The 19,655-nt window shown below is 45.9% G+C and overlaps 1 protein-coding gene across 1 annotated transcript in view; it reads left to right on the top strand.

The window, feature by feature from the left end:
- Positions 1-16: 16 nt before the first annotated feature.
- The window catches only part of Hem (Nck associated protein 1 Hem), a 58,599-nt gene continuing 38,960 nt past the window's right edge, over positions 17-19,655 (top strand). The window contains exons 1-9 of the mRNA XM_077693362.1: positions 17-365; positions 1,153-1,263; positions 3,459-3,551; positions 4,866-4,922; positions 5,770-6,003; positions 8,483-8,620; positions 9,676-9,724; positions 11,110-11,417; positions 15,614-15,811. Of these exons, the coding sequence (XP_077549488.1) occupies positions 261-365; positions 1,153-1,263; positions 3,459-3,551; positions 4,866-4,922; positions 5,770-6,003; positions 8,483-8,620; positions 9,676-9,724; positions 11,110-11,417; positions 15,614-15,811 (1,293 nt within the window). The 5' untranslated portion in view covers positions 17-260. The remainder of the gene's footprint in view (positions 366-1,152; positions 1,264-3,458; positions 3,552-4,865; positions 4,923-5,769; positions 6,004-8,482; positions 8,621-9,675; positions 9,725-11,109; positions 11,418-15,613; positions 15,812-19,655) is intronic.

Below are 19,655 nucleotides of genomic sequence, written 5' to 3' on the forward strand. Positions count from 1 at the left end.
CGTAGGTCATAGAGGAGGAGTAGGGCAGGGTCTTCCCAGTCTTCCGGCATTGCTCATCGCCGCTTGTGTTATGGACGAGCGGGTGCAGTTGTTCCCGTTCGTCTCGCTCCTGTCTACTTGTGTGACGGCTGTGCCGAGGAAATGCGGGCGGGTTAGCCCCGCGATGTTTGTCAGGCGAGTTTCCGACGCGTGACTGCTTCGTGCGTGCTTTCGGGCCGTTCCGTTGTTGCGGGTGAGCTGAGGATAGCCGAAGCGTCGACATGGCCAGGTCACTCCAAGTCACCAGTCAGCGCATCGCCGAAAAGCTGACCATCCTCAACGACAGGGGCGTTGGGATGCTCACGAGGATCTACAACATCAAGAAGGTAATCCGTTCCTCTTCTTGGATTAAAATTTACTTAGCACACTCGTTCAAACTGCTGAAAACTGCTGAAAGCGCCGGCTGGGCGTGCCGCAAGGTCTGTCACTTTGCGAGCTGCTGTTCATTTGCTGATCTAGCCCCGTTTCGTGACTCAGATCAGCGGAGCGCGCAGCTGCCGGTGTCAGTGCGCTCAAAATCTCCCGGAACAGCGCAGACAAAGACGCCGTGAAGCGGGTCAGATCGCACTGGTCGCCTTGATCTTGACCTCGTGCTCTAAAATGCAACTCAAAATAGCGGCGGAAACTTCTCTTGAGCTGTGCATTCTTAGCGAAAGCTCGCGAGTTTCGATATTGATTCGCCTCCACCAGCAATCTCTCAGTGAACGGTACCTGGAAAGTTACAAATCGTTGACAATTTATTTCTTACGAAATGTGCTTGGGTTGAAGTAATTGTGCACGACGCACTTGTTTCCGTTTTGTCTTGTTTAGGATCGAGAGTTGAACGCTTTATGTGTTGACAGGAAGCCCGTCCCTTTAGAAAGCCGGTCAGGTTAAACTACGTCAGTTGTGAGAACTCGAAACCCAGGTTATGCCCGAGAAACCTACAATGGGTAATTGAGTCATGGAATAGTTACACATAAACATTTCATGGACGGAACGAAAGAGGGGGTGAGCAAGAAGAATGGTAAATGAAACCACCCTCTCACATACACTGTTTTCTGCAAAAGGAGGTTTGCACACAGGGGGAAAGTTGCAAGCGCGTCCATTTCTTTTTTTCCCCATTTTGGGCAGGCTTGCGGTGATGCCAAGTCGAAGCCGTCATTCCTCTCTGACAAGAACCTCGAATCGGCCATCAAGCATGTCGTGCGGCGCTTTCCCAATATCGACATCAGGGGCAACAGCGTAAGTTCTGCAAACACCAAGAGGCACCATTTTTTTTACTAGTTTGCTGTTTGTGCCTTAACGTGTTTCTTATTCTTTCAATGATTCTTTGTGCTGATTGTGAATGCTTCGGAAGAATAAAATATTGCAAAACCTACATTTAATTGATACAGTGACTTTAAAGAAGCAGCTTTGTTTTTGTAGCATTGATCATTTGCAAATTTTTAGCCAAGCCTAAACTATGAAGTGTTGTTCAAAAATACTAAACTATGTGATTTCATGGACTGTCAGGTTGAAAGGGAGAGAGAAAGGTCTTTATTAGAGAAGAAGTCACACATGCAAAGTGCACGTGATATACTGCGGTGTTCAAGGCTGTTGTGTGTGAATGGTACAGTTCCCTGTACTTGCTTGTAATATTTTGCGACATGGTTTTAGTGCTAAAAATAAGTGAACCCAAGAAAGAGGACAGGACAGGCACTGACTAACAACTGGATTTATTCCCATGATGTGCAACGATATATATAGGAAAAGAAAGAAGAAAGTTGCGCAAATGAGGTGTGCACAGAACTTCACTAACCACTTGAGGAGGCTACGTGAGGGTGGTGTCAAACCAACTCATTTCTCAGGCATACAAAGTTATAGACTCATTGCTAACACAATCGCCTCCTTTTTTCTTTACGTGATAGGCCTCCAAGAGTTCACGGGTTTTGGTCCCGGCTTGTGCCTAGAGTTTTGGCCTGGCAAAACATCGGCTCACACGCGGTGCATTTTTTGCAGTGAGATGAAAGATGGGCACCATCAACATTCTTTAAATTTTGTGCATGCTCCCTTAACCAGTCATTAAGGCAGCGGCCGGTTTGCCCTATGTATGACCTGCTGCATTTCAACGGAATGTCGTACACTACTTCTTTTTCGCACCGCACATGCGAAGTGGCATGCTTTTTTGAGCATCCCACCTTTTTCCTTGCTGGCTTGGTTGTAACCAGGCAAAGCTGCACAAGCCTGTTTGGCGCTGAAAAAAAACTAGCGGAACACCATGCCGATTTGCTACTTTTTTTAGGTTATGTGACACCTTGTGTACATACGGTACAGCTTCTGGTTTTTCGTGTGCACTTCTACATCCACATTTTCCCTTTTCATGCTTCCCTTCAATTTTCGAAGTAGAGCTTCCACCACCACCATTACGACCAATCTAGAGAAACCTGCAGGCAAAAGTATTTCTTCTTGTTTTGTGAAGACCTCCTGTACTACATGGGAGCACGACTTTTGCAGAGCTGTCTCTAGGCAGGGTAGCTTTATGCCCCTCTTAACAAAATTAGAGTGGGCCGTATCGTTTGGCAAGAGTTCTTTTCGGGCCTTGGGAGAATACATCCAGTGCGCGTGTTGGATGTTGGATGTATTCTCTAACATGTTGGATGTATTCTTGTGTTCGTCCATTTTTAGAGCTAAAACCATGTCGCAAAGTTAACACCAACTCGCCCAGCAGCAAGTCCTTCTTGCTTGTAATACTTCGTTAGTATAAGCTGGGCAGTACTTTTCTTTTGCTTTCTTAAACCACCCTTTCAGCTTACGTGACCACTGGCCTTCACATTTTTCATAGAGCTAATCTTGTAAACGAGTGCAGACATCCCAATAAATGCGGCATGGCACTTCGAAGTGTGCATACATCTTGATATCCTTTTTGCAGCAGTATACATCGCAGGGCTTCATTTAAAATATGTTGTTAGTAGAAACTATGACTTGATCACAAAAGGTAATGCTTATTGAATATGTTCCTGAAACGTGCTTAGAAACGCCGATTTAGCTGAAAACGTCATTCATGTAGTCCAAAGTGTTCGTGGGACTGATTTCTTGCCACCTGCAGTCTATCCTCGGAATTTTCACAGAAACTGAGTGCCCTTAAAAGATTAAGTAACTTATAGTATGCAAAGTAGTGGACCCAATTGCAAGAATGGCAAACAAATGGAAATATTTCGCTTGCTGCCAGAAAGAAACAGTTGCTGCCATTGCATCTGTTTAACATATGGAGATTTTTTTGTATAAATATTTTGACGTAATTTAGTTGAAAATCCACAGTCTTGCCCAGTATTCGGGGAAATTATCGGTTGGGTGAAAATGCATAGCTGTATGAACCTACAAAATTTAGAACGAGGAAGTGAAAGCCTTAAAAACGTAACAGACTGCATTCTATCTTCTTTTCCCCTGCCCATTTACAGGCCCAGCTGTCAGCAGTGTTCAACATTCGACAAGACATCATGAAGTTACTCTCACTGTACTACTACACATTTGTTGACCTCCTGGACTTCAGGGTGAGAAATCATAATGGCAGCCTTGTCATACTTTCAAGATGTGGAGGGCTTTGCGCTTGCGTTTGTTATTGGGATTTAGATGAGCAATATTATCTCATTCACAATTTGACTAGACTGTTTCAAAGCCAAGCTTCCGAACTTCAAATGTGTGTTGTGTCACTAAGAAACTTGTATGTGATGTGTAACTAGCCTGTTCAGGCGAGTGACCGTCATGCATGTTACTGCAGGGAGCATTGTAGAAAACTCGGTGTCGTAGTGCCCTTGGCAAATTGCACTCAGATACTTGAATGACTGGACGTGTTCTTAATGACATATGTTCTATTTAACTAAACCCATTCGAACGCTCATGTAAAAGTTCAACCAGTACGAAATTTTGCTGCACAAAAGCCTGAAATGAGTGAAGCGAAATAAAATTGTCAGATCCTTTTTTTTTATTATTATTACTGTTAAGTTGGCTAAATTCACGGGAAGAATGCGAAAAAATTCAGGGAAGCTTGCACTCATGCGCAAGACTTTAATGGCGGATCTGTTGTAGGTGAGCATTGCCGGAAGCATAGTTAAGTTTCAGTATCATTGTTTAATTGCATAGTTGTGGTGCTGGTAATCGTCGTCATATGCATCGAAGAGGTCGTCACCTTTGTCGTTGCTAGTGGTGTATGTAAAGTGATCCTCAGCATTGTAGACTTCCACCAGCTCAACTGGCGAAGCTTGCACTAAGTCGTGCAAGGCTTGAACCATAGCGAAGCTGCAGGATTTCTTGATACATGAGCACCGAAGGACACATCACCACGCATTTGTGCAAGTTTGAAATTGTTTATTGACATTTTCTGTCGTTGCTTTGCACCGCACTAGTACAGTAAAACCTCGTTACAAGAGACACTGTTACAAGAGACACTTGGTTATAAGAGACATTTGAATGAAAGCGGTTTGTTTGGCTTTCCTATGTTTGCCTTGTTAGCAACATTGCACACAAGAGACCTTGGTTACAAGAGACACGTTTCCTGGGTCCCTTGAGCGTCTCTTCTAACGAGGTTTTACTGTAGTAGTCATCATCATGTACATCGGTATCATCGTGTCCCTCGTGCCAAACATAACATGTGCAGTAGCGCTTGACAGTGGCGCTGGAGTATTTCTTTTTTTCTTTGGCTCGGCATTTTCTTGGTATTTTTTTTCTGCCACACTGAACTTGTGGCTTGTACAACAGCTCCGCTGTTAATAAAAACGCTGTCTGGTGGTTAGAAAGGTATGCGTACATATGATACAGTGGCTGGTTTATGACTTAAATCTAATGGCTGTGCACTACTTCCCTTACAGGATCATGTGAACGAGTTGCTCACCACTATAGACTCCTTCCAGCTCCATCTGGACATTGTGAGTTTTTGTCTTTCCTCTTTGCCTTTTCTTTTAAGTGCAGAGCACTTTAGGGGCTCACCTTGTCGTCGTAGCTCGCTCGCTGGACCCAACTAGAGCCGCACGGGGTTCCATCGTAGTGGCTGTCGTCATGGCTAACCCAGAGGCTTTGAAAGCCAAGTGGTTTATGTAGCCATAAGCGTTCGAAACTCATGAACCGCTGGCACTTGTCATACATCTCCCCGTTGTTTAGCGAAAAGGAAACTGCAGGTACTATTGGTGTCAAATGAAATGCGAACACGAAAATATGAACCTGAACGCACAAATAGCGCGATTTGTTTCCATGCAAGCCAAAATGATGCGTGGCTTATTTGCAAAAACAAAGTCGGGAAAAGTGGATTTCCAAATATACCAATAGCGTGCCATTATATGAACTCTACGAACAGTATTTTTCGATTTTGCAAGTTCTGCTTCATATTTTCCTGTTCACGTTTCATTTGACGCCGATAGTACACTTGAAGTAAAATATATGTAATGAACCGGCAGCGCCCGCGTTCATTTAGTTTGGAACGCTCGTTGTGTTGGTTTTTACGATAGTAAGTGAAAAAAAGTGTCAGTGCAATGCCGGCACGTGCAGGAGGGAAAGCAAGCACAAAAAGAACAAAACTCCCACTGGCGCAGTTCTAGGCAGGGGGCGCACGAGCACTGTGAAGGCGGGAAATTTGAATTGCATTGGGTGGTAGCAGTGAGCAGATAGCGGCGGTACAGCCCATTATGGCGAATCACTGGTTTGCACTTCCGACAGCTTTCACATTGAGTGGAACGGCTTTAATTTTTCCTCCTCCACTTCCTTTGTCCGTGGATGCAGACAGTGAACTTCGACGCGACCAAGGCCTACTTGGACTTGGTGGCGGCGTATGTGACGCTGATGATCCTGCTGTCGAGGGTGGAAGACCGCAAGGCCGTGTTGGGCCTGTTCAACACGGCCCACGAGATGACCCATGGACACAGCGACAACAGCTTCCCCCGCCTGGGCCAGCTCATCGTTGAGTACGACCCACCCCTCAAGAAGCTCGCCGACGAGTTCGTGCCACACTCCAAGGTGTGTAAAGCTGTCCTTGGTGTACACTGGGGGTGCACCAGTGTCATGCACACGTCTTAGGTGTTGCAAAGACATTTTTGTAAAACACATCGGTTGTTGATGTAGTGCTTAACCGCTGCAGCCGTGTTTCGTTTTTGGGCAGTGCCCGACAACGCACCACAAAGGGCTAAAATATCCACTTGTGTGACCAATTGCTGGGACTATGAAGCAAGATAAGTAATTTGCAAGGCTCAAAAATTGTGGGTCTGTTTGATTCAGCCTGCACTCCTTGAACCAGTGCACAGCAGTGCAAAGTGACTTCCGATTGCACAGGATGGTTCCACCATCCCGCAATCGGTGGAACCAGACCTGCACTTTTTTCATGCGTTTCTGCACCTCTTTGGCAAAGAGTGTAGGCAAAGCCATGAACTCATCTTGCACCCATCAGCACCACTAGTGGGTTGAATGGTGCCGCGAGCGGCACCACTGAAACGAACGATAAAGTGCTATGTGAATCGAAAGGACCCTGTGTGGATGTGTAAAATTATTAGCGTTACTGGCTGCGTTCCAATTTGCGGACAGCTTAGTAGACAGCCTACGAAGCAGTCTAACTAGTCGTCTAAAGGTGTCTGAAGGAATAAAAGTGGAACGGCGCCGCGATCGCAAACGCAACACCAGTGCAGACGACAGCGTCGTAGCAGACATGTTGCTATGCGCAAGCCGCAAGTTTCGTAACTAATATTACTGTTGTTATTACAAACATTACGTAATTTAAAAATTAAACAAAGTAATCTTTATCACTACTAAATTATGCTAAATATTTCACTAAAAGAACAAGTGCTTTTGTTTTAACATTGTTACGCAAAAAGGTGGCGCTGGCGTCACTTATTAGTTTAGACAGGAAGGTAGCCTGCATCGTTGCTGACTTCGATGCTGTATCCTCGAAGCAGTCTTCGTTGACTGCTTCGTTCAAATTGGGTTGGGGCTTAACATGGCGAACTGTCTGCGAAGACGGCAACGAAGCTGTCTAAACGGTAAATTGGAACGCACCCACTGTATAGCCCACTTATAGCGAACCTGGTTTTAACGAAACAGCGACTATAATGAACAAATCTTCATTTCCCATTGCCATTTGTATACATAGATTGTGTGTCCAGATATTGTGAAAAGTGGATATAACGAACTGATTTCAGTTTCCCAATGTGTTCGTTATAAACGGGCTCAACTGTATATCAGGTCGCACAATCGTCTAAAGCGGATGCTTGTAACCATAACTTTTAAAGCGGCATACTTTCATAAGAGCGTAGCTACTTTAGCATCTTCAGTTTAGCTCCCAAATGATGCAGCTTCTGTTTAGCTTATCAAAACTTCAATTTTATTTTAAAGCGGCACATGGTCGCAATTTGGGTGCTGGGATTCGATGCGGCATTTACCACGTTGTAAAAGATGTTACTGCAGTGTGTTCATACATTTTAAGCCGACTTCCAGAGTATTTCCAACTGTTGCAGTTGGCCTATTTATGCCGGTCTCTCTGTTAAATGATGCGAGCTGTAAGTCAGTGCTGCCGTTTTCCCCCTTCTTTTAGGGGCGAAACTTCTTAGGGGCTGGGGCTGTTGGCATCTCCTGTCGTCGTTGTAATTGTCGTTTCATGTAGTCACGGTACTAAAACACCGGGAAACTCGTTTACGCCTCATGCTACAACATAATACAAATAATAAATAAATAAATAATGCGTACTAAAAGAACACTGGGACACTCATTTACTCCTCGTGCTAGAGAGCTTAGGGCTTCACAGACATGAGACTTTTAAAGCAAACCTGTATACCTCTACCCCCTAACGGTTCATCTCCGTTGGCAAACATGCCAAGGCACCAAGAATACACGTATACACTGCATGCTTCACCCCTCCCCAGCTTTCACGTTAGTGGAGGTGGCCCGATTTTTTTTTTTTTTTTTTTTTCTGTTATTTCCTATCGACATAACACCCTGCTACATGCCATGTATCCCACCCTGTACCATACCACATGCAAATCCTGCCCCCAACCAGGCACCCTGTACCACAATGTATGGGAGTGCCAGCAACCCCCTTCCCTCAACCCTAACTCCAACCCTACCTGTGAGCAGTGGGTGGGGTGGAGCTGCTGACCAGCTCCGACCTTCCACACCAGCGATGATTGGTGGAGAGGGCACGGATGGCCAGCATAGCCCAAGGCATCCCGAACTAAGGAAGCCTCCCACCGGCCGGGTGCCCTAACATCAGCACCTGGTCTCCAATAAAGTTTATTCATCATCATCATCCCCTGTTATCCTTGTACTGGCTTGTCGAGTTATCTATTTCCAACTTTTACTAGGCACCCATCTGGGCTTACTGTTAGATCGAGGTTACAAAACACTTGGTAAAAGTGATGCAGACTTTTAGCACGGAGCCTGCATTCGGGCTGACGTCATCAGTCATCTGGACAAGGGTTCACCTGATGTGGGATCGACATTGTTCTCGCAGACGTTGTTCCAGGCCCTGCTGTCCCTGCAGCAAGTGTTTCCCCGACGTAACCTCACTGCCGACGAGTGGCGGAAAAGCCAGATGCTCAGTCTCCTGGTCACCCCGGCCCAGATGCTCACCCCCGCACAGACCGAAACGGTCGGTACATTTTCCTTTGTTGATGAATACGGCAACTCTGAAGCTACCTTAATAAGAGGTTATGGGGGAGGAAATATTTCGGCAGTTATTTTTATATTTGATTTTTTGACAACCTTTTTAAAAAAACTGCAATAAGGCTAACACTGTCATTCCATCTGGTCTGTAGCAGAAGTTACGACCGTTCGAAGTTTGTGCCCAGAAGGCAAAACCGGTTATTCTGGTTTCCACCTTTCAAGGTCAATTATCTTGGGAACTAATTTAATTGCTAAAAAATAATGGCATATTTGAAATCAGTTAGATAAAAGCAGCAAGACTGACAAGTTTCACAAAGTTTACTTGAAAATTAAAAGAAGTTGTTGTAAGGCCAGTGTCCCCCATTAAAGTTTACAGAAATGTTTACCGAAACTGGTTGGCTCCCTCACGTTGATGGAAACTTTATGGAGCTTATGCAATGGGATGTGACTGTACAGAGGCTTGGCATATGTGCAGTTATGGGCAGTCTTTGTAAAAATTTTCTAGGCCAAGCCGAAAATGCTCCGGCTGCAAGAAACTCAATGTACAAGCTTACGTCTCGAGCGCGGGAAAGCTAGAGAAGTTTGCGCAGGAAAGCTAGAGAAAACACCTCTTTCTTGCTGTCATAAAATGATTTTGTCGCACTTAAAAATAAAGCTTGTTCTTTGAATTGTTTGTGGACCAGTAGGTTTAGGTTTGACCTCAAAAATTTTAACAAAGGGTGTACCTTTGGCCGTTTGAAATGCGATGGCTTTTAGCCATAATTGCTAAGCACAGTAGTGCTTATTTCGATGATCTATTTGGGGTGTACATTTATTTTGCGCAGGCACTCATTGTGCGCGTAAATGTGGAACTTTGTTCTGTGATAGTGAAAAATTTTGAATAAACTGATTTGTAAATGTGGAGTAATGATCAACTTACTGCTGTGTTTTGTGGTTTTGTAACCATTTGAGCTTTATTTTGAGGGGTGGCTATATCAGAGTGGTGACCTGGGCAAGTTGGTATGGCGTCATTCTGTCCCTTCGCTTTTTCTTTCACTGTAGATGCCATGTGAATACCTGTCACTGGAGACCATGGAGCGCTGGATAATCTGTGAGTGCCATGTGTTGCTCAACAGCCCAAAATCTAGATCATTCAGTATTTGTGTCCACCATGTTTTTTTTTTCTTGTTGGTGTACAGAGTGAGCTGAAATTTAGGTATCATGTCTCCTTGTTGGACTTCTAAGATCATACCAGCGTGCACAGTTAAAAAGGGAACAACATTCTTATTCCTGTGGGCAGCAGTTAAGCACTACATAAACCTTAAGAAAAAAAAAAGACCTGGAGTATAAGGTGGCCAGTTTGGTTTTCAGTCACAGGGATTTGAGATGCAATTTAAAGGCCACAGGTATCCACTTTCTCAGGAATTACAAAATCGTATTATCAGGTTTTAAAGGGACCCTGCAGCACTTACCATCCACTACTAAGAATGTATTTTGGCGCAAAGTCTATTGTCGCAGCAGTCTCCTCCGCAAGAATTATGAAAATCTGTTCACTATCACCGAAACTGCACGTGATGAGAAATCGCGCATGATTGTTCTCTCTCAACTCAACTGCGGACAACGCGACGAAAGCTGTGCACTCTCTACTGGGGAAGGGGGCGGCTCGCGGTGTTCTCTGCAGCGGCCTTCAATATGTCGCAGGCCAGGGAGTTTTCTCCTTTTCTCCGCAACATGGAAGGGTCTATTTCCAGTCTGGTGCCACAAAAAAGCAGGCATGGCTGCCTGCTCGCAAACGTGCGCTCAGGCAGGTAGGGCGTTTTTGAAGCAATAAACATTTGTTGCCAAGTGGTCTCGTTGAAAGGGGAGTATTGAGTTTGTCACTCAAACTCTGTGTGCACTCAAGACACAAAAGAAGTGCCAAAAGTGTGCGTACAGGTTCAGGCATAGAAGAGGTTGGTACACAGCACCGACGACGGCGGATAAGCCGCGAAGTTGACCAGCGACAGCCAATAGGACAGCCATGGCCGCCGCAATGACATCGTTTAGGCCATGCCAGGGGTGCATAATCAGAAGGATTGAAGATAGCGCGGTTGGTTTTTTCGCGTCTTTCGCAGCGATTTGCACGCTTACCGCTTCACGAGCACGTGTAATATATGGCTCAGGTATTTCTGGCAGTGCAATCTAAACATCGCGCAGGTTTACTTGCACTGCTCAAAGAGTGTTGCAGGGTCCTTTTAAGACTAAGAGTTAGATCAAGGCCTGGAGAAACGATTTTATAACATACGCGCAATATTTTGCTCTTAGCAAGGAAAACATGTTACGTCCTGCCATAAACTGCGTTTTGTACCATTCACATTGACTCCTGGACTACCAGCCTACAACAGGCCTATAATCGTAACTTTCCCGTTTCTCTGTTGAACCGCTTGTTGTGAGTTTGTAGCTGACTCTCGGCCCCCGCTGATCGTCGTGGCGGTCTCCTCCTCCTTTCCTGTGCAGTGGGGTTCCTCCTGCTGCACCCGTACCTGCAGCAGCCGCCGGCGCAGTCGCTGTTCCTGCAGGCGCTGTCCAACGGCTGGGCACTGACCCTCTTCCGGGACGAGCTGCTGGCCGTGCACCCGTACGCGCAGCAGTTCTTCGAGGGCCTCAAGGGCCACGGCAAGCGCGCCTCCGAGGTCAAGGAGGCCCTGGCGCACGCCCTCTCCTCCGCGCCCCTGGTGCACCGCGAGCGCCGAAAGTTCCTCCGCTCGGCGCTCAAGGAGCTCGCCCTCGTGCTCGCCGAGCAGCCCGGCCTGCTGGGGCCCAAGGTAGGGGGGCCCGGGGGGATCACTAATAAGAGAGGGGGCAGTTGGACACGTAATTTTCATTTCCTCCTACTCCTCTTCGCATGCTGCTTCTTGTGGTTTGGCTTCAGATGGCACAGCCAAGTGGCAGTCCTCATGGGATACTGAAACCAGCAACAAACTGCACACAGTTAAACCCACTATATCAGATTGGCAAACGAGCAGGCATGAAAATCGCCTCACAGAAGTCATTCTATGCCGCCTTCGCATAGGGCACACACATCTGACACATAACTTTCTCTGAATGAAACAAGATAAACCGATATGTGAAGAATGTGACCAAGATCTAACAGTAAACCACATTTTACTCAGGTGTGCGAAATTTGAGGTCCTGAGAAAAAAAAAAAACATTTCAGGCAGTTCTACTATGAGCACATTCCCTTTCACCGCAGTTTACTTCTGGGAGAAAATGCCTTTGTGGATACTTCCTCCGTTTTTGGTTTTCTAAAAGAAGCAAAGCTGATAAACAAGCTTTAAATGTCCTAAACAAAAGTAAACACACAAACTTCTGTTTGGCACATGATGGCCTTAGTCGCTTATGCGCCATAAAACCCAACACAACACAATAGCTTCTAATGAGACTTATGATGATGATGATGAGATCCCTCGGTGTGTGGCACATACCATATTTTAACGATTCTAACGTGCCCCCGATTCTAACGCGCAGTGCAATTCAACACCCGGAAACTACAAATACAACCTAGCACCGATTTAACCGTGCACACGAAATAATGGCGTTAACAGGCGCCTCAAAATTGCTCAGAACATTTTATTGAACCTAAATGCACCCACGCTCTGCGCAGCTGCAGCCCTTCTGTGAAGCTTTAGGCTTAAAAATGTGGTCCTTTTCTTTGTGTCAACCGTGAACCCCTTATTGCGGGATGTCTTATGCATGGGGTGGGGCACGGTTCCTTTCCGTATCCGCCAAGATGTTTACTTTGCGTTTAATTAAGCGAAGCACACATCATTAATTGAGCCGCTTCGCTTCAGTTTAGAGTTGGCGGTTTCGGTTTTGAGGCTTTTCAGTCGATTTATTATTGATTTAGGGTTAATGTGCTGACACTACACAGGCGATGAGGCACCTTGTAGTGGAGGGCCCCGGATTAATTTTTACCCCCTGGGGATCTTTTAATGTGTGCCGAAATCTCGAACGCAGGGGCGTTATCGCTTTTCACCTTCAATCGAAAAGCGGCTGCCACGGCCTAGTTCGATTGTAACCTGCAAATATTTTTAAACGCCTGTTTTTTTTTGGAAAGGTTTGCGTTGGAATCATGAAAATACGGTATCCTATCAGGGGATCAGCCAATCATCGCCGGTTAGGAAAGAGTTCTTATCTACAGAATGTGCACAGTTTTTGACAAGGACGATCGAGAGAAGTGTGCAAGCGCGGTTCGTCCTCTCCACCTTGTCCCTGTCAAAGAGTGTGTGCTGTTTCATCTTCAATCAAGTTGCCAACAGCTCCAACATGGCATATTCTTAACTATAGGCACTGCATAAACATAATTTGAAGCATTTGTAAATATCTAAGAGTAAGGAATAAATACACAGGAAGAAATTGAGAACTGAATAAATAAATGGAAATTCTATAGCTGCAAGACAAACAAAATTAGTTACAACAGAAATTAGTTGGAATTTCCTATAAATCTTATATCTTGACCCTTCTTCTTCTTGTACCTCACCTTGTGGTTGTTCCTGCTGTTGTAGTTTTTCTTTGACTTCTTCTTGTTCTTCCTTTAAGATTCTTAATACTCTTTATAGTAGTACTACTTGTCTTTGTCTTTCTGCATCTTAATCACCATCACCATCAGCTGTTCAGTTCTTGCTTGCCTCCCTCTCTCTTTCTGCTCTTTTTTGAATGGCAAAGTTGCATAGCGAAGGGTTTGGGGTTATGATGAAAAGGTGCGTTAGAGCAAACAACACAGCTGAACGGGCGATTGTAGCAATGCCAGTCTTGGTTGTGTCCTTAGCTTTATTTAGCACTTACCGTATTTTTGCGCATATAACCCGGACCAAAAATGCGAAGATTTCAGTGGTAAAGTAGGGGTGCGGATAATACGCGGGTTTTTTTTCTTTTGTGCAGCTTCACGACAATGTGCGTTGTGCCGTGAACCTTTTATGCAGCAACACTGACTAAGCCTTCCATGGCAATGATTGCGCAAAACATACAAGGCCAGGGAAGAAAAATCAAGGACGAGCGCACTCTAACAACTGAATTTTATTGGTGAATTGTGACTTTCGCCTTGCCGCCAGTGTATTCTACTTGCTAAATATAAGCTTCTTCCGTCTACATAGTATGTGATGTGTTGCTTGAGCAGTAGCTTTGGTGCAGCCTTTCCTGTATCAAATGAGTAGGCAATGGACGATGATTTTTTTTTTTTTTCTTTTTTTTTTTCCGGTGGGCTGAAAGTGGGGGTGTGGATAATATGCAGGGGCCGGTTATACATGTGAAAATATGGTAGTAAATATTTTTGTTGTTAACACACGGCGAGAGAGACGCGGACAAACGCATTGTTTGAGTTGTTTGCTGTGTGTGTCTCACAACTTATACCCACTTTGTTCTTTGTTTGCTTTTTTGACTCCTTGTTTGCCGTGTGTAGAAGAAGGAACCTTAATTAGAAGCCGACACTGCATTCTCGTCTCATTCGTTGCACAGTTAACGATGCCCTTACACTGACTGACCTGACCTTCACCTCTGAAGACAAGCTTGGCTGATTAAAAAGATCGCTTTTCCCCCGATAACAGTTGCAGTTGAACCTCGTTATAAGAGACATGGATGTAAGAGACAATCGGGTATAAGAGGCACCATTCACCCACATAGATGGTCACCCTATTTTTCTCATTAATTTGACCTATTTTATTACTGACATTGGATGTAGAAGGTAGTTTGTTAGAAAGGACAAGTCATCCTTGAATTTTGGTCAACAATCTCGCTTGTAACAGACATTTTAACTTCAGATGCAGGGCCACCAGTCACTAACTGCAGTAACTTCCGTTGCCGAAACACAGGAGGACGACAGACACCCGCAGTCGCTATTATAACTTTAGCAAACACACAGTGGTTCAGTCAGCTATGAAACGATGACGAGAACCCCCTGCCAATGGAAATGCAACGTACAGAAGTGGTTAAAGCCTACTGCCATGCATGAGCATGACCGCGCATGCGGGCTTCTCCACAAATCAAGAATACCAGGAATGTGCAGTGGGCTTTCCCAATTGCGTAGCTCCCAATCGAGAAGCGTCGCAGAGGTTGAGCTCTGCAAGCATGCTGAATGTCCGGGGTTGATGGCCGTTGTCAGGCAGAGTTAATCTGCCTTTTGCCTCTCCTCTTGAGACATGTTTTGTTTAAATAAATGAACTGAACTGAATAGCTAGAGCACACAGCGGAAGAAGCTGTGTGTGTGGCTGTTCATCAGGCTTGTGAACTCGACATCAGGCTTGTGAGGTTGATATCGAATAGACACCGCTTTCATAACATGATGGACCCAGGCTCGATTCCGACCACGGGAAGTGCTTTTTTTTTTTTTCTTTCCAATTTGCTGCACGTTTTTTTTCCCTGCCGCTATAGTAACCCCATACCCCTCAGGCCTCTGGGATACAATTCATCTGCCACAAACAGTGAAAGGAGAGAAAGCTGGTAGAATCTGTTGCAAAAAAGGAATGTACATACAGTCATGAAGCAAACAAAGATTCAGAAATATTTCATAAATTCTGGGGGGCAAAACATAAATTAGAATAGACTGTTAGCAACGTGCTGTAGCCTTCCTTTGTGCTTTCTTAGTTCTGTGGTGCCCACATTGAACTAAGGGTTGATCAATTTGTGAAAACATGGTTCCTTGCCTATAAGAGACATCTTGTATAAGAGACAGAAGCTGCTCCCCAGTACGTGTCTCTTATGAAGCGGTTCAACTGTGCATCAATTTGAAGTTTTTAAATATTTCTTGAGTTTTTACGGTTAAAAAAAAACGTCTTTCGTGGCTGGAGAGGAGCTGGGTGTCTTACCCAGAACTAGTTCTTTCAAATTGAACCAAGTTTTATTCTTTATATTTGCTTTTTATTATTTATATATTTATATAAATATATAAATTTACATATAATAAAAATATATATTTTTATATTATAAATAATACGTATATTGTTTATGGTAACCGAACCATTCCCAGGCCCTGTACGTGCTGATGGGGCTCTCGCTGGCCCGGGACGAGGTGTGCTGGCTGGTGCGGCACAACGAGCTGGGCCCCCCCTCGAGGGCCCCCGGCCGCTCGCGCAGCCTCCAGGGGGAGGACCTCCTGGACCGGCAGCTGCCCGAGCTCCTCTTCCACATGGAGGAGCTCCGGGCGCTCTTCCGCAAGTACAGCCAGGTAAGTCGGCCACAGCAGTGCGCGCTCCACTGCACCTTTTAACCCTTTGAGGGTTGAATTTTTTCACCAAATGCGACCCCCCCAGGGTCGATTTTCATTATGGCTGATTTAAATTTTTTGGATGAATCTATTTCGAGAAAAAATTATTGTAATTTGTATGGGGTGACCATATAGTGACAAAAAAAAATCGTTTGTGTCGTTACATACATGTGGTTTATTCATGAGTAACAGAAGAAAAATTCTAAATAAAAACGAGAGAGTAACAAGCCGGCACCTTTTGAGTGAATCGAAATCAGATAAGTATCACTTTCGCGGGCGCAATAGGTGGGAAGCGCCCGGAGAACGATACCGAAACCAGCCGCTGCGCGTGCGTGCGCGTGGCCGGATGCGTGAGCGATAGACGGCGCACCGCTCCTATAAAATACAAAAAAAAGGAGAAAGAAGCCTCATCAGTTTCGCAGGCGCCCTTGGTCTGTGGCAGGCGCAAGAAGTAAGAGACGCCCGGGGGCGATACCCAGCACGCCCCTTCATTACCGGATGTGCAAGCGATAGCCGGCCAAGGTTCGCACAGGTCCTTGAAAACCCTTGAATTTAGAAGTGTAAATTTCAAGGCCTGGAAAGACCTGGAATTTTTAAAGGGTCCTTGAAAACCCTTGATTTTTCTGGAGATAAGCTATGGCCCTATCTTTTCACAAGAATTTAAGGGGGGACGCGGCTTTCAACTTCGGAAAAATGACCAAAACATCGTTTTTTTGAAACCCGCATATTCGGCTTCTATGTTTCCTATTCTGTGCGTCTGCAAAGTTTTTACGCTGAAACGCGTCGCAAAGTGGCATAAAAAAATACTTTTGTCAGGCGCGGTGACAAACTATCAGCGCAAAATGGCGAAAAAACGGCAATTTTCGGAGCGCTCTATCTCCGCAACGGTGCCACCGGGCGCGGCCATTTTGATATGGTTAGATCGGCCGAGCGATCGTTTTTCCGGTTCCGCGCGTCTCTTTTATCTTCGTTCATTCACAAACGCACAAACGGCAGAAAAGAAACGACGCACAAACGAAGCTAGAAATAAATGCTGAAGCGCTATTGGTCCTCCGGTCGGGGCGCAGAACGACGACCCTCCTGATTGGATGTCGCGGGCGCAACGCAAGATGGCGGCCGCCTGAGCGGCGTAGCGAGCGGATTGAGTTCATTTTCGCCGCTTCGCTCGGCCGAGTTTCTGTTCAATCTGTGGTATTCAACACGGACGTTATCGCGATGGGAATGCCAGAGATAACGAGCCAGATTACGGGAAGTTGTGTGGCTCGAAAGGCGGAGGTCATCGAACGCTTCGTGGTGCGCGTGACTCTACCGTCGCCAGACCCCGGAGGGTGACGCGGTGTGCGCGCTTGCGATAGCGGTTCGTGAAGTGAACTTTTAGTCGGATTTGCGATGTTTACGCGCTTAGTTAGTGCTGTGTTTTGACTGTGGGCTCGCTAGCCTTGAGAAAGAAACGGTCGACGCGTCAAACGCTGCGGCGCGCACGGCATAGCCGACGCGCATTGGAGCATCACATGACTGGGCAACCGGTTACGATTGAACGCCAGTAGTTGTAATTAATGCCTGCGACGTTAGTTTTAATCTTAAAAGCGACCTGACCAGCCATATCAGGTATAATCAAAGCTCGATATGTCGCGGTAAGCGTGCGCTGCGATGCGCGCGAGCCATATCGCCTTTCTTGCGCAATGTTTTTTTTTTTTTTTTTACTGCGAAGAAGAAGAAGTTTATTCAAATACATTGTACAAAATACACAGGAAAAAAACAGTACAGACAAGGGTCCCAAAGTACAAGACTGTAATGGGACCCTCGAGACTGTAAGGGGACCCTCGATCCCGTGCACTTGTAATTTTCATGCAAGCAGGTTTGAGTTAGTAATATAGGAATAAAATATGCTCTCTGCGTTAAAAATGTACGTTACTGTGGCAGCATTTAACTGTGATTTTTTTAGGGAAATTATTGATACCATTAGACAGATTTAGTTGGGCGCGCGCTCCGGACGAGCGTACGCCCCGGCGGGGCGGCTCGCGACTGCGCATGCGCAGTACGCTACGTAAACGCCCCGGCGATGCGGTGCTACGCACGCAACGGCTGGGAGCGTATGCTCCGGGGCGCTTGCGGGGCGTTGCGGACCTGCTGGGAGGCCCCTTGCTTTCAAAATGGCTGCTGCCTCGGCGATGTCGGCGGCCGGTCGTGGCAGGAGGTTCCCCGACTGAAAACGCGGACCGTCGCGTGTTTTTCTCCTTGGGCGACAACGTTTCAGTTCCGACAGGCATGCAGACCAGAAATGAGCGACCAAGGACAACCTGGATGGCTCCCGAAGCGGGCGGCGGTGTTTGTGTGCGTGTCGCGGCGGTGGAATGCATGCAGTGTTGGTGCAGATCGGCGGCCTCCATTTAGGGAATTCAAGAATTTTCGCCTGCGCCGTCGTCGCGCCCTCGGGTGCGAGTCGAGGACGTTGCGCTACCGTGTGAAACGTGAAGGATTTGTAGTTGGACTCCACGAATAAGAGGAAGTGAGTAATAGGAACTCATCGTGTATCTTATTGAGTTGCTACACCCGGGTGAAGTGTTTCACTAAACCGCCGTGCCAGCCTACCCGCTGTTTCATTTTGGGCGTCGCATTAGCGTCGTATGCCATGCTCAGTTGTATTTGTCGCATGGTCCTGCCATATTTCAGAGCTGAATAAAGTGAGTATCCCGAGCACTGCGTGTTGCTTCAAAACTTCGGCGTCGCGCGGTTGAGCAAAACAATCGCGACGGGTGTATCATATTTTTCCCTAATACTGAATCAAGGTAAGAGGGTATTTTTTATCGTACTTGCAAGATTTTTACAATCGAAACCAGCTTGAACGTATTGAAAAAAAAAAAAAAAGAAACGCCGTCCAGTTACAGTTTGCCTTGGTTAGCCACGTAAAAAAGTTAAATTTGGGTACTTCGCGTTAGGTTCAACAGGTGGCGCCGCAAGGTTAAATTTGGGTATTTCGCGTTGGGTTCAACAGGTGGCGCCACAAGCGTTAGCGCACGCTACGAAAAACGCTGTACTAAAACTATCCATGGGCGCGTCGCGACGAGCGTACGCTCCGCTTTACGCCCAGCAATACGCTAACGCCCGGAACGCCCAACTAAATCTGTCTATTGCTCAGGGCATACTGGCTGTGCTGCGAGAAATATTGGATGCCTTGAATGTCAAAAGTAGTAAAAAAAAATATGCTCTTGCATTGAAGTTGGGAGTTATGCAGAATACTCTACCAAGCTTCAAAGTAGCTCATTTTCAACCTTGTGGTATGCAAACTTTTGGCAATGAACACCTGCACTATGAGTACTAAGTTGCTGTGCCAGGCTAGATAAAACATGAAAAAAAAGCCAAAAATGTTCAAATTTAAGTTAAAAAAATGCTTAACTTGTTGCCATGGTGACAACACTGCAAAAGGAGGTTGTCCAGTGCGATACAGCCAACCAACTAACCTACTTTGCATTGAAAGCCCATTGAAACCCATCTCCCCTCCGTTTGGTTTGCAAAGGGGGGTATGTACTCTTCACGGAGGAGCTGAAAATGATGTTTTCTGGAAAGAGAAAGGCTGAAAAGGCACTCCAATTTCAAGGCAAGGCCTTCCAGAAGCCCCATGTTCAAAAGGACATGAAAGGCTACAACCGTGACGACTTTTGATATGTGAAACCTATGTTGCAACTTCGGAAGCTGTTTTCTCAAAACAGTTTTTTTTGCCACCTGTGTCGCTTGTCCCAAGGATTTCTTCGTGACTGCTGGGTCTATTTTGATTCCGTTTCTTGCATTACATTCCTTGATGAAC

Source organism: Haemaphysalis longicornis, unplaced genomic scaffold, assembly GCF_048455015.1.
Source record: "Haemaphysalis longicornis isolate Haplotype H1 unplaced genomic scaffold, Haemaphysalis longicornis Haplotype H1 scaffold_12, whole genome shotgun sequence".
Lineage (NCBI taxonomy): Eukaryota > Metazoa > Arthropoda > Arachnida > Ixodida > Ixodidae > Haemaphysalis > Haemaphysalis longicornis.